General features: G+C 35.4%; 1 protein-coding gene across 1 annotated transcript; it reads left to right on the top strand.

The window, feature by feature from the left end:
- Positions 1 to 8,247: 8,247 nt before the first annotated feature.
- LOC110875703 (replication protein A 70 kDa DNA-binding subunit E-like) lies at positions 8,248 to 13,616 on the top strand. Its single transcript, XM_022123907.1, has 11 exons — positions 8,248 to 8,258; positions 8,373 to 8,532; positions 8,630 to 8,897; positions 9,004 to 9,103; positions 9,193 to 9,320; positions 9,635 to 9,759; positions 9,845 to 9,900; positions 12,870 to 12,990; positions 13,126 to 13,317; positions 13,424 to 13,492; positions 13,563 to 13,616. Exons 1-11 carry the CDS (start codon positions 8,248 to 8,250, stop codon positions 13,614 to 13,616), a joined length of 1,284 nt encoding a protein of 427 aa, XP_021979599.1.
- Positions 13,617 to 15,144: the final 1,528 nt, after the last annotated feature.

A 15,144-nucleotide genomic window follows, 5' to 3' on the forward strand; every position in this document is an offset into this window, starting at 1 on the left:
TATTTGTTGGTGCACTACATCTGTTGATTCCGTCTAAGGGTCTAGGATCAGATCTTACATTGTATTGTATAGCATAGGGCACAAAATACGAGAAAACAAGAGTTTGTATAGGTTTTATACTCAAGGATCGCTCATAGGGTTATTAGGTGTTTGGATCGCTTATATGTCATATGTGGATCGCTTATATGGTCAAGTCTGGATCGCTCATATGTACATGTCCATATGAGCGGTTCCAAACCACTATATATAGAGGTCCTTGAGCGATCCTCAGGAGGTATTCCTTGTATTCCACGCCGAAGCTCTGCCGGTGTGAAGTTTGAGCTGTAAATCGTTTCAAATCAGTAAAACAAGAAGTTAGGAAGAAGAACAAGCTATATCTACTTGCTTTTCTTATTATTCCGCATCTGAATTGCAAGAGACAACCTCTGAACGACTCGTTCGGGTCAGCATTCGATCCTACAAGTGGTATCAGAGCTTGGGAGGAGGTTTTTTGCAGATTGTAGCCGTTTTTCATCATTTCTTCTCACTTCTACACCTTCTTTTTCTGATTCGGGGAGATTTCACGGTTGAAATTCGATCAAATTCTCACAGATTGTGCGTAATAGTGCTTAGTCAAACCCTTGGAATTTTCAGACCGAAATTCAGCTTAAAAACAGATCAAATCATGTTCGTAATGTGGACCGCTCGTAGTGACGTCACTGTGAATCGCTTTTAGATCATGTTCTGAACCGTTCATACGTACAAATTTTAATTGGTTCGCTCGAATTTTACCTCTGGACCGTTCCAAAATTAATTTCTGGATCGCTCGTAGTACATTCTTGGACCGCTCGTAAGACAGAATCTGGACCGCTCAAATTTACAGTTCTGGACCGCTCCAAAACTATTTCTGGATCGCTCGAAAGTTACTTTCTGGATCGCTTTTAGAACATTTTTTGGATCGCTTCAAGCTTTTTCTGGATCGCTTATATGTTCATTCAGAATCGCTTATTTGGATTATCCTTGGTTCGCTTATCTGTTCAGTGGTGAATCGCTTTTCTGTCAGTTGTCTTGAAAATCGTGCTAAGTCAATATGAATTCCGAGTTTTACAACGCATTTGCAACATCGACTACTCCAGCCGCAATCGCTCAAGCAATGAATTTAGAAAATGAGACGGGAACGACTCAAAAGCCCCCTAGATTGATGAGCATTGAGGAGTACTATGGGTGGAAAGATCGGTTTGAAAACTGGGTTCAAGCAAACCATCTTAGATCATGGGAGTGCATATTGAAGAAGTACACGTTGCCTAGAACAGAGTTGCAAGTTATTAAAGAGATATCCGAGTTTACTGAGCAAGAATGAGCAATGTATAGAGCCGAGAAAATGATGATTAGTTTGTTACAGCAGGCGATTAAAGAAGATATATTCATTTTGTTGCAACACGATAAAACTGCTAAGTCGATTTGGGATGCATTAAAAGTCAAGTTTAAGGGAAGAGAAAACATGATTAAAAGCACGAAAGCTTTATTAAAGAAAGAGTTCGATCTGTTTAGTGGTTTGCCGGGTGAGGATACTAAAAATTAATCGAAAGATACTGTCACTTGGTGCGATCGTTATCAATGTTGGGAGTTGAAAAAGGTCGTGAGGAATGGGTGGATAAATTGGCTGACGCGTTACCTCAGAAAGAGTGGGGAACGTATTTGATGATCTTGAAGAATACGGGTGTGTATGATGGGTTGACGATCTCACAGTTCATTGAGAAAATAGAAAGTCAAGATCTTGAACAGCAAAAGATCGCGAGGATGAATAGTCCGAGTGGTCAACAGGATGTGAAGATGTATTATCGTGGTAGTATTCCAGCGACTGAGTCTAAAAGAAATCCGAAAATTCAAACCGCTTTCAGTGCTGGTGACTCATCTGAGAAAGCTGATCAGGGTTCTAACAAGAGTAGCAGCGGGTTTTCATCGTTTTCGAGTGTAAATCCAAAAGAGACTAACACTAGTTTTCAGTCTCAGAGTACAAAAACTGGAAACGGATATGTGATTCAATGCAACATAGCTCTCAACCTTCCAGAAGGTCAAAGCTTCTCCGAAGACACTGCTAAAGATCATATGGCACTTCTGGGTTCAGTTCTGTTATCCTATGAAGGTCTAGTTGCTGGTCGGATCGGAAATCCTATGCTCACTAAAGAGGATTACGATCAAATAGACGTTGAGGAAATGGAACTTATGGATATCAAATGGTGTCTTGCAAGTGTTCTTCGTCGGGCTGAGAAATTTAAAACCATTACCGGGAGAAATGACTTTTTAGATGCTCATGTTTCAACTTTAGGTTTTGATAAATCTAAAGTTACTTGTTTTCGATGCAGGGAAAAAGGCCATTTCAAGCGGGAGTGCAAAGGAAGAGAAGCTAGCGGAGCACAGAATCCATCCGGGAAAGATGATTATTATCGCAAAGCTATCTATCAGCAAGTTGGACAATCCCAAGAACCTCAGACTGCTCATGGGAGAAAGATTGAAGATCCTAAGAGAGCATGTTTGGTAGATTTCAGCTGGAGTGATTACATATCATCTGAAGCCACAGAAGCACGCATTATCGATCAAGATGATGAGAAACTACCTGAAGGTTTCAGTTGGGATATGTTTGTGGATAAGAAGGGAGAGTTCAAAGCCTTCATTGCCAAAATTGTCCGAGAACCAAATTTGTTTGCTACTTGGATGAGATCTATCGGAGAGAATGTGAAAAGTGAAGATGAAAAGTCTGTGTCATCTGATGAAAGTTCAGACAGTACTGATAAACTTTCAGAACACTCTGGAGATGTTTCAGATAGCTCAGATGATAGCATACAGAGTTTAGATGAACTTGAGCAAAATGAAAATGTTCCAGAAAAAGAAGTTGTTTTTGACAAAACACCGTCTGATTCTGATATATCAGATGGTGATTCTGATAAATCTGTACACTTTGATAAATCACCTGATAACAGCAGCAGTGATAATGAGAAAGAGAAACACATAAATATTGCAAAATCTCATTTGTCTCCTGAAAATTTTCATTTTTATTTTGCAGAAAAAATGAAGAAATTGAAGGAAAAACAAGCTGCAAAAGAACAACAATCTGAATCTGAAGGTGATGTTCAGAATGTTGATGAGAAGGTTATCAAGATAGAGAAAGAAGTAGAAAAGGTGATTGAAGTAGAGAAAGTGATTGAAGTTGTAAAAACAGTCGAAGTTGAAAAAATTGTTGAAGTCGTCAAGCCATGTGAGAAGTGTTTGGAAGCATGCAAAGAATGTGCAGCAAAAGATGACATTATAGCTGAGTACGAGAAAAAGAAAGAGCAGTTATTGTTCAATCTCAATTATGTGAAGGAATCGTACGACGTGTTGAACAAAACAGTAACTGGTCTCCAAACAACAAACTCAGAAAGAGAACAGGCGCTGACAATGATGAATGCAACTTTAATGTCGAAGCAAAAAGCTATAAATTTTTACATTGAAGAGAGTGCCAAATGGAAGCAAGAGTTGGAAACTGAAAAGATTGAAAATGAGAGAATTAGGAGGTTATTGTTGAGTTATTCTACCTCTGATTATCTTATTGATCGTGTCTATCCAACTGTTGCAGGTATGGAAGCTTTTCAAGACGAGAAGCCGAAAGAAAGAAAAGAAAGACTGTGGTAAGAAAACAACTGTTAGCTATAACAAGTGTCCACCTCCAATTTGGAATGGGTATTCACCTAGGAAACCAAATGAGGAGCAACTTGCAAAAGCAGTCAATATAAAGCTTAAAACCGACACAACTGATGTCTTACCAGAAAACATTGATGTGACGTTTACCTCATCCGATACTGATCATGAGTCTGAATTAATCAAAAAAGTGGTCGATCAGGTGTTGGATACTGATGAGGAGACAGAGTCGAAATCTGAGTCTGAAAAGCCAAAGTCGTCAGTCAACAGTCAAAATTCGTCGGTTAAACGGTCTTATAGTAAAGAATTTTTGTTATCAAAGGCAGATCTGAATGATGAAACATTCGAAGTTGTGTATACTTTGAATGGTTCTGACAAATTATATTACAACAAAGAGTTTCCGATAATGAGTATCAAAACATAATTAATCAACAAAACTTTTAAACTAATAGAGGTTAATATTCCTGAATTAAAAGTTTTGAAAAGTTTTGATAAACCTAAAAAATATACTTCTAGAGTTCAACAACGTCTAAACAAGAAAAAAGGTTACAATTCTGGTTCTGGTTTTTCAAATAAACTTAACCAAAATCGTAGCTACAAAAAGAAAGGTTTAGGTTTTGTTCCACCAGAAAATCATAAAAATGAGAAAAATTCTAATTCAAACACTGAATTTGTATCAGGTGGAAGCTCGGAAGATGAACAGCAGAAACCATTTTGGAAACAATCAAATCAAGAGTTTCTTGCTGAGAGGAGAACGAATGGAACTGGAGTATTTCATCCAAGAAATACTCAAACCTGTTTTAAATGCAATGAAGCTGGTCACATTGCATCGAATTGTTCAAAAGATATCAAAGCAAAACAGGGAGTTTCTCAGAAGTTGAAAGAAAAAGTTGTTGAAAATTCGAAAAATGAGGTTGGGGAATGTTCAAAGAAACATTTTTACCAAAGGAAAGGAAAAGACAACCAAGTGTGGGTTGCAAAAAAGGTAGAAGAAAAAGTCGGCGATGAATCTGGTTCCACAAAGCCAGAAGAGCCACAAGTTGTGAAGAAAATTTCAGTGAATGATGATGTTTTTCCATCACTAAAGTTTGAGGAAGTTAAAAAGAAAGTTGGCAAAATTGAAATTTCAAACCAATTTTATGATGATGAAAAAGAATTTGATGTCGAGAAAACATTCAACGGAAATGTTAAGAAGATATTTGGGAAAATGTTGAGTGGGAAAGCAAAGGGGGTAAAAGTTTTTTACGCAACTAAAAAAGCGACATACAACCCTACAGCTGAAGAGTTGAAAGCCCTCAAGTCTGAGAAGACTTGGAGGGAAGTTTGTTTCCCGGAATAGTCGAAGGACTATGCCGGAGATCCCAAGTTTATATCGTGGATCAGGAATCGGCATCTTTCTAGTATTTGAGAAGTTTGAATGTTTGTGATTAATGTTTGAATGTTTTGCAGGTGAAAGGACTACGCCGGAGCTTCCAGGTGGGTAATTGCGAAGCAGGAATCGGCATTTTGATTGGTAAAATGGTAATGTAGACGTAATATTCCTACAATTGGTAGTTTTTGGGTATCTACAAGTGGTAATCTTTATCCCACAAGTGGTATTTGTGGTTAAATTTTGAGATGTTTGGATACTTTGAAGCAATTACATTTTCAAGAGGTACAGAAGGTTATTAAATGTAAATGGTAAATCAGGGACATTAAATTGTACTTGATTTACTATTCATGGCAAAAGATAGACAAGATGATGAACCACATCCCCGTTCTTAAAATTGATAAACCTACAAGTGGTTGTTATCAACATAAACTCATTTTCCGGAAAAATCATTTTGATTAAAATAAACTTAAGTGTTTTGAAATCTAAATGTGAAAATGGTTTGTGATAGGGGGAGTTCAGATTGTTTATGTCTAGTGAATGGCGATTTGATGTGATTCAGTGTCAGTTGTCAAGTTTCTATACAGTTCCTTTTTATGTTTCTAGTAGGACAAGAGTCTAGAAATTTTCAAATTTTCTTTAAAATGTGTTTGCATTTTAGGGGGAGTAGGGAAATTTCAGAAAATCCAAAAACATTTGAAAATTTGAAAAAGCCAAAAACATGATAAAATTTGAAAATGAGTTTTGTTGCGAAAAAGAGGAAATGATAATACATCAGTGGACGATCACGGCATGCTAAAGAAATGTAAAGTTAAAAAGTGTTAAACAATCTTACTACGGACGTGTCAGTAGATTTTCGCACATTTAGTAAATTGAAACGAGATATAAACCTAAATTCAAACTTGCTTGATTCGTGGGTAACTATTCTTGAATATATGGGTAACCCCCGAAATCTTGTTTGAAAGGTCCCGTATTCTGAGATACTAGGTCTTTATACTCAGTGATATCTGGGGTATTATCCCGGGACTTCTGCTGTATGGAAGTACTGACCTAGTCCCCGGATAATACTTTCTGCTAAAGCTTTGAAACATAAGTTTCACCCTCAGCATGCTGATGAAACAATAAAATTGATAGTCGCTGCTGTTGAAATGCAAAAAGATCCTCTAAAGGGGACCCACCTAAAGTCGAGCCGTCATCTCTCTGCTGAACGGAAGTTCTGACCTGAGCTCTCACGGTTTCACATTTAACCCCTTTACAGATATCAGCTGTGGTATACTCACCTGTAAGACTGAATATTTGGGATCTGGATACGGGAGTATATTCAAGTGGAGTGATACACAATTAAGTTTAAGTCTCTAAAACATTAATATCGTATCTCGAATCGATTGAAATTTGTGTTGAGAATTTAAGAGGACAAACATACTGACAATCTAGGTAAATTGTTTAAAGCTTAAAATGAAATCAAGCTTAACGGTGTTGGTGATGTGTCTCATAAACTGATATGATCCTCTTGCACGAACTCACAAAAATATTGATTGTAAATATTTCATTTCTATATGTTTGTATTTTCATGTGGTGTCAGAAAATATTTCTCAGAAAATCCAAAAACATTTTAGTGTGTTTTAGCTTAAATTTTAAAAAAAATCAAAAAGATTTTCGACAACTGATGTTGGAAAACTGATTTTCAAAATTCCGAGTGCTAAACATGATGAGCAAAATTTGAGGGGGAGTGTTTGTGTAAATCTAACTGTATTTGTTAAGTCTAACCTTCTTCAAGTGGTTCATCATAAATAGTTGAGAGAAAATTATTAGTGCATAGTGATTTGAAATGTTAGTGAAAGAAATTTATTTTTAGGTTGAGATTGTGCAGGTAGCCAAGTTTCGATCTTAGAAATCAATTCTGAAGATTTCTGTTTAGAGTCAGATTCTGTTTCTGAAGATCACGTCTATTGTTGATGCTGATGAACTTAAAGAATCAAGAGATCTGATCAAGAGAATTAGAGTGATTTGAAGCCAGGCAAAGATCCTGAAGATGTTGCTGAAGAACAACTGAATGCCAGTAAGTCAAGAGGGGGAGTCTGAAGATTGAAAAAGAGGAAGCCCAGAGACTGATCTAGACTAAAGATGTGAAGACACAACTTTGAAGTCAAGGTGTGTTGCCGACTCCATCAACATCTGAGGGGGAGTCTGTTGGTGCACTACATCTGTTGATTCCGTCTACGGGTCTAGGATCAGATCTTACATTGTATTGTATAGCATAGGACACGAAATACGAGAAAACAAGAGTTTGTATAGGTTTTATACTCTAGGATCGCTCATAGGGTTATTAGGTGTTTGGATCGCTTATATGTCATATGTGGATCGCTTATATGGTCAAGTCTGGATCGCTCATATGTACATGTCCATATGAGCGGTTCCAAACCACTATATATAGAGGTCCTTGAGCGATCCTCAGGAGGTATTCCTTGTATTCCACGCCGAAGCTCTGCCGGTGTGAAGTTTGAGCTGTAAATCGTTTCAAATCAGTAAAACAAGAAGTTAGGAAGAAGAACAAGCTATATCTACTTGCTTTTCTTATTATTCCGCATCTGAATTGCAAGAGACAACCTCTGAACGACTCGTTCGGGTCAGCATTCGATCCTACAGTATTCTTGAAATTGGTTCAAACATTTGATTGTTAAAAGTTATCCACTACTGAAATACAACCTCTGTTTCTTCAATCTCCGTGTTGACCACTGACTGTCCAATCATCAGTGTTTCAAAAACTATTGGGTATCCACTGATAAGAAAAAATAGCCACTGCTCACTTTTGAATTGTTAACATCCACTGATATTGACCATCAGTTGTTTCCCTAAAAAACAGTCACTGCTCACATTTTTAGTATTGATGTTGTTAATTAGTTATATATTGAAATTATCAAATGAAAACTAGAATTACAATCAAATTATCATTTTACCTAATCATTACACTCCAATGACATAAGAGTTCCTCCAACATTGTTTTAATGATAAAATTTAAAGTTGAATTAAAAAATAAAAAAAAAATTCTTGATGACTATTTGTTCCAAAATGGTAATTTAAAATTGACGTTCTCTCTCTTTTTTTCCTACTTTGCATATTATTTCTAATATTATTTAATTACTTTAATAAAGCAACATATAAGGATACACGCTACTTACCTTTGAAATTACATTTGCCACTGCATTCAATTAAAATTTTTAATGGAGAATTGGTAAGCTTGAATTCCAACCTTGATATTTTTTTTTTAAGAACATCCATGCTTATTGTATTATCATATTACATTTAGCAATAGATATATTTTGCTTATTCGTTTTTTTATGTACAGTCTTCAAATGGAGGTTGCAAAGGTTAGCATGCTTAACGATCTTAATAAATACTCAAACAACTATTCGATTAGAGTGAAGATTGTTAGCATTTCGAAGAAGATGATGAATGATAACAAAAATGAAATATATCGTCTTGATATGATCTTCATGGATGAGATGGTACCGTATATATTTGTCTTATAAGTTTTTTGGACATATGAATATCCAAATGTTATATAAAATCTTTTTTATTTAATCGGATGTTTCATATTCTTAGGGAACTATGATACAAGCTAGCTGTCTGCATAAGATGCTAGGAAAATTCAAAGACTTCCTTCAGTTGGATGAATGTCTTCTTATCACCAAACCGTCTCTTGCTACTAATAAGTCCTCTGCTAAGTATACCAAGAGAAATGACAAAATATCACTGTATTTCTATACTTCTGTTAAGAAATGCCTTGACTGGTCTGGACCGAAATACCGTTTTAATTTCGTTAACCTCAAGGATGTTGTTAAAAATAAAATTGAAGTTAATACAGTTATTGGTATGTAAATCACTACATGATATATATCTATTGTTTTGTCTTATTGTTTTTTTTTGTTATCTCTTCTTAATGTTGTTTTCTTTTAACAATATATTTTTGTTTATAGATTGGATTGGTTATGTGGATATATGTTTCAATCTAGAGGATATATCAAAGAAGGATGGGAGCAAGGGCAAGAGACTTAATCTTAGACTTGAAGACCTTGAGTGAGTTCTTTTTATTAAGTTGTTGCATTTTGACGTTTAAAGCATTACAAGGTTGCTTGATGTTATTATGTTTTATGTTAATATTTTAGAGGCCAAAAGTGTCCGGTTACTTTGTGGGATGGTTTTGCTATTGACATGTTTGCTTACATGAATGATAAGAAACAAGAGAAATATGTTGTTATCCTTTGTCATTTTGGTATGGTCAACCTTTACAAAGGTACAATTTAAACCTAATTAGTTTACTTTTTTTTTATTTTTAGTAATTTATCTTTATATTTATTTATATGTTTTAAATTTGACACTATTTATATTGATCTACATTTGGTTTTATTTTTAAATTCACGCAAGCGTGGAGTTGCAAACGGGTTTGAGCTTAGCAGACTTTTTATTGACACTGACATTGAAGAGATATCCTCTTTTAGGAAGAGGTATAGTTAGTAATATGCATATAAACATTGAACAGTATTATTTTGTACTTACATTTACTTTTTACGTTTTAATTTGATCACATGAATCTGTTTACGTATGTAGAGAAAATTTCTGCTTCATCTTCATTAAATGAGCATGTTGGTTCAAACGTTATCTCAAGTGTTGAAGATGAGTTTCTTAATAACCATGATTTCATGCTTATTGGTTTCCTTGGAACCATATCAACAGTGTGTATTTTCTTATAAGTACTCTACATGCTGAGTTTTTTTATAGTCTTTTCTAAGTGTTATTATTTTTGTTTGATATTGATAGACAAAGAAGGTTTTGGTTATTGGCACAATCACAGCTATATGCACTGATAAACTTTGGTATTACAATGGTTGTAACCACTGTAAGTCAGGTGTGGAGGAAAGATTTGTAACGAAAGAAATCGTCAAGCTTCCGTGCTTTTGGGATCGACACCTAGCTTTCCAGTTACAAGCTCTTCCAGAAACGATACCTGGCTCTTTGCACGCTTCCGTTTGCGTTGAGCTCGTCTTCAGACTCCCCCTTAGACTCGGCTTTCGGGATCGTAGTCTGGTATAACATCTGCAACACTCAAACCTTTATAAGTAACAATGTTTTTTTAAAAAACCATCAATCAAATTCTCTAATCCACTCCCCCTATCAACTAACTTTACAGATATGGCAGCGTTAAAGAATCCAACTCCCTCACAGTTTATCATCCAAGTTCAAGCTAATGACCTTGGAGATATCACAAACTATTTTTCAATTTTTGATTTTCAATATCAAGTTTCAAATTAATGAACTTATTTTATTTTCAGTAACACAATCGGCTTTCTCAGATTTTGAAACTCAGCATGTCAGATATCGGTTGCCGAAAATAAAACAGAAATCAAAATCTTTTTGAATTTTCTGAAAATATAAAGCAGTAAAGAAATATATACAAACATATTTACAGAAAATATTTTTGTTTGAGTATGCGTCAGAGGATCATATCAGTTTTTGACAAGTCACAAGTACCGTTGAGCTTAATTTCACTTTAAGAATTAAACAATTCACTTAGATTGTCGATATACTGATCCACTTAAATTTTCATACAAATTTCAACTGATTCAGGATACGAATTAGATGTTTTAAGAACTTAAACTCATTCATGTGTCCCACCTCTTGAATATACTCCCGTATCCAGAATCTCAATATTCAGTCTTACAGGTGATTATACTACAATGATATCTGTACATAAATTAGGTATGCGAGGACTGAGGGATCTCAGGTCGATACTTCCGTATGCGCAGAGAGATATCAGCTTCGACTTTTCAGTATGTCCCCTTTAGAGGATCTTTTAGTTACAACAGCAGCGACTATCAATTTTATTGTTTCATCTGCATGCTGAGGGTTTATGCTATGTTTCAAGCATTTTGCAGAAAGTATTATTCGGGGACTAGGTCAGTACTTCCATACAACAGAAGTCCCAGAATAATACCCCAGATATCACTGAGTATAAAGACCTAGTATCTCAGAATATGGGACCTTTCAAACGAGATTTCAGGGGTTACCTATATATTCAAGTAGTGTTCCCCACAAAATAAGCAAGTGTTTGAATTTAGGTTTATATCCCGAAAAAGTTTACTAAGTGTATAAAAACCTATCGACATATCATCAGTGAGACTGTTTAAAGCTATTTAATCCTTTACAATTCTTTAGCATACTGTAACTGTCTACTGATGTACTATCATTTCCTCTTTTTACGCAAAACTCAAAATTTTTGAATTTTATCATGTTTTTGGCTTTTTCAAATTTTCTAATGTTTTTGTATTTTCTAACAATTTTTCTCCCCCTAAAATACAAAATCATTAAAAATTTGATAACCGATGTAGATAGCTTTGTCTCGCCATCCATTTTCTGCTTAAAGTGCTCTGATTTGCAGAAAATCTAGCATATAGTACCCCCATGATTTACAACCCATTGATTTTGACAGTTAGAAAACCGTGCTTCAATCTGTGACAGTAATCATGCTCGTTCAGCCGTGAGGGTTTCGGCGTATTCAATCAATACTCCCTTTTTCAACAAACTATTTTCCCATTATGATCTCAAAACACTTAAGTTTGTTTTAATCAAAATGGTTTTTCCGGAAACATAGTTTGCTTACCAACCACTCGTAGGTTAGGGGTTCATATCATCACCTTTTTTTCTTTTAATCATTTTGAAAGATTTAACAATGTTAGGTCAAATACCACAATCACTGGTAGAAAATCAAGTACAACTTAATGTCCTTGATTAACCACTTAGTAAAACGAAATATCACAGTTACCATCCTGTGAATTTCTCAAGAATGATGCCGATACCTGCTTCACACTTACTAACCTGGAAGCTCCGGCAAGTCAGAATTTTAACCAACCAATTTTGACACCCAAGCCTGGCCAGTCTTAGGCGTATTTTGAGCTTTTCTCTTTTCTTCATAAAATTCTGTTACTCCTTTTTCCTTACCGTCAGCCATCTTACTAAAAATATGTTTAACATTACTATTAAACATTTTTCCAGTATCAACACCTTTTGATTTTTGGTTCACGGCTTGTAATGGTGGAAAATCCTTATCATTCATTAAAAGAATTGTTTCTTTCTTTTTTACCTCAAGTTGTGGCTCTTCTGATTTTGTGGAATCAGATTCATTGCCCGAGTGTGGCTTGTCTGACTTTGACCTGTCAGATTCATCGCCGACACTTTTCTTTTTCTCCTTTTTCTCTTTTGTCCTCAAATTTGTATCTGATGAAACCGTCTTGCTTGACTTTGCAATCGAGTGAATCGTTTCATCAGAACTTTTATTTGAACCAACTAGTGAACCCGAGGACAAAATTCTTTCCAAATACTCTTGTGCTTTCTTCCTCTTTTTCCTCAGTCTGTCTTTTTGCCCCTGTGAAAGTTTTACTTTAGTTTCCTGAACTTTAGGTTCTTGAACCTTCTGTTCTTTGGGCTTGACATTGACTGGTTTCTTCACCATTTTCTGAGATTCAACCCTCGATCTTCTCATCGAACTCCTTGGGCAATCTCTGGCAATATGTCCTCTGATATTGCAATTATAGCATCTTCTCGATTCAATCCTCCAATTCTGACAATTAACAGCAATGTGTCCTCTAACACCACAGGTGTAGCACACTCTGTTATCATACCATTCACTTCTTTCAGTCCAAACCTTCAGATCATAACATTGTTTGGCTTGGTTATACTCATTTCTCCTCTTCAATGCTGGATTTGTCTTTTGAGCACTGTGGTCAAACCTGCACCACTTTTGTTATTAGTAATACTAATGTTTGAAATTTGTTTTGAACTTTGAGAGGTTCAAGATACCTATTAGGGTTCAAGATTCTTCCGGTACTGTGTCATTGACACTGTTTGATTTTGAAGCTTACAAGATTCTTAAGAAAACTGCCAAAGAGTTACTTTCAATCCAAGATCAGGTAACAAATACATGCATTCAGTTATTTGATCATGTAGTAAATATAATTTAAAATTAATTTTTATAAAATTGTATGCTCTCAATTATAGAATCATTCTGTTCATTGTAATTTATATTAATTTTTATAAAATCATAGGTTGTTAATTCTGGAGAGATACCGAACCCATATCCTGAGATCTTTGACACATTGATCGGAAAGAGGTATGCGTTCATCATAAGTGTTAAAGACTATAACATTGAGCATCAGGTTGAAAACTATGGTATTTCAATGGCCACTAACGATGATGAGATCCTTGCCGCGCTCTGCGCCAAATTCAATCTTAACCAGGTTTAAATCTTCATTATGTCATTCTTTTAATTTCATATCATATCGTTTTGAAATAGATTTATACCATTGTGTGTATTTTATGTTATTGTGTATTATGTACTTAAAGCATGAGCAGTCCGAATCGTTGGAGGTTCCAAATTCCTGCAGTTTGTCTACTCCTGTTGACCTTATGAAGGTAATATGAGAATTTTGTTATTTGTACTAATTTTTTTGAAACGTTAGTACTTATTGTCTTTTTATATCAGGATGAGATGTCATGCTGTGGTGACAATGTTACACTGCATCCCAAGCACTTGTAGGCACTAAGAATCCCTCTTCTGATGAAACAAAACGTAATATTTGTGAAGTGTTCGATGTGGATGACGCATTAGGTTGCTTCTCGACAAAGCGTTGCATCAGTGATGAACTGTCCCAGGATGAAGATGCTGGTGTTTCGACGCTTTTGATTCCAAAGATTGAGAAATAGTTATTTCTGTATTTTCAAATACATTGACGTGTTGATTTCATACGCTGTTGCCATGTTGAACTTATGATTTTCGTTTTGTTGCTTTTGGATGTTTGGTGGGTTATGTTTTGGACTGATTGTGTGGTTTTGAATTCCTGAAAACTTATCTGCTTATTATACTGTTATGTTCTAATATTATAATGATTGTTACCTTTCTTTGCATATTATAATTTATAATGTTAAATAAATATTGAGATGTTCAATAGTCAATATTTATGTTTAATACTTATGTTTATTGTGACAACCCTCACCAAACCAGGTATCCGTACAAGTTAATTAATATTTAATTAATGCTTAATTACTGTGCTTGCTTGCCATTATGATTAAACTGCTTCTTGATTTCTGATACATACATACACATGCATCACCTTCATACTGTCACTCCACTTATTATATACAAACATTAGTGACAAACTCGATGCACAAAGCACGGTTAGCACAGTGAGCGGATAACCCAATAAACGTGCTGACATTGCCAGCACTAGACAGACACTGTCTCTGAGGCCAGTATGAGCCGGGAATAGATCACTACACTAGTAGGGAGTGTAGGGAGGTGAGGATTGTAAAACTGCGTCACTAGGTGATAGTTATAGTGACCGGATGTGCCTAAAACATGCTCTAATTACAAAATTCTGCACTCTATTACAAAATTCAGCATTTTATTTAACTAGTAAAGTGCAAAAACATGGAAAAATAATACTAGACACTTTCCAAAGTGTCGGGAATTCATTTTGTCACTAAAACACTATTAAAGACACTTTAAATGCTTATTTAGCACTTTAACGGATCAGTATCCAACCGAACAACCGGACTTTACCCGGAACATAAAAATATTGTCAATAACATTGTTTATACTTTTCTGAGCTAGTTAGGGTCCCCGAATACCCTAACTCCCTTTATAATTCATAACACACATAATACTCTAATTTACACCCTTGGAACTTAACTAGTTACTAACCATTCGATTGAAATCCAACTATAAACCCCCCCCCCTCAACCGATCGTTTCCCCAAGGGGGACACACTTCACAAATTTTTGATTATTATAATCAAAGATGTCTAATATCTAGTAGACATATTATTTGATGGACAAAAGCACAAGATGGATTATAAGAAAGCTTGAGAGATAAACATTTCATTCACTAAACACTTAACAAAAAAAATGCTCTCTATCCCTCTCTTGGAAGCCCACGGCCGAGACCACCATCCATCATCCACCCATCATTCAAATCTTGTTCAAGCTATTTTCTTACATACAAGTGTGCAAGAGAACATACGAGGAGACCCGGTGCTTTCGGAATCTCAAGAACCTCTCTACGTTGC

Source organism: Helianthus annuus, chromosome 9, assembly GCF_002127325.2.
Source record: "Helianthus annuus cultivar XRQ/B chromosome 9, HanXRQr2.0-SUNRISE, whole genome shotgun sequence".
In the NCBI taxonomy this organism is placed as follows: Eukaryota; Viridiplantae; Streptophyta; class Magnoliopsida; order Asterales; family Asteraceae; genus Helianthus; species Helianthus annuus.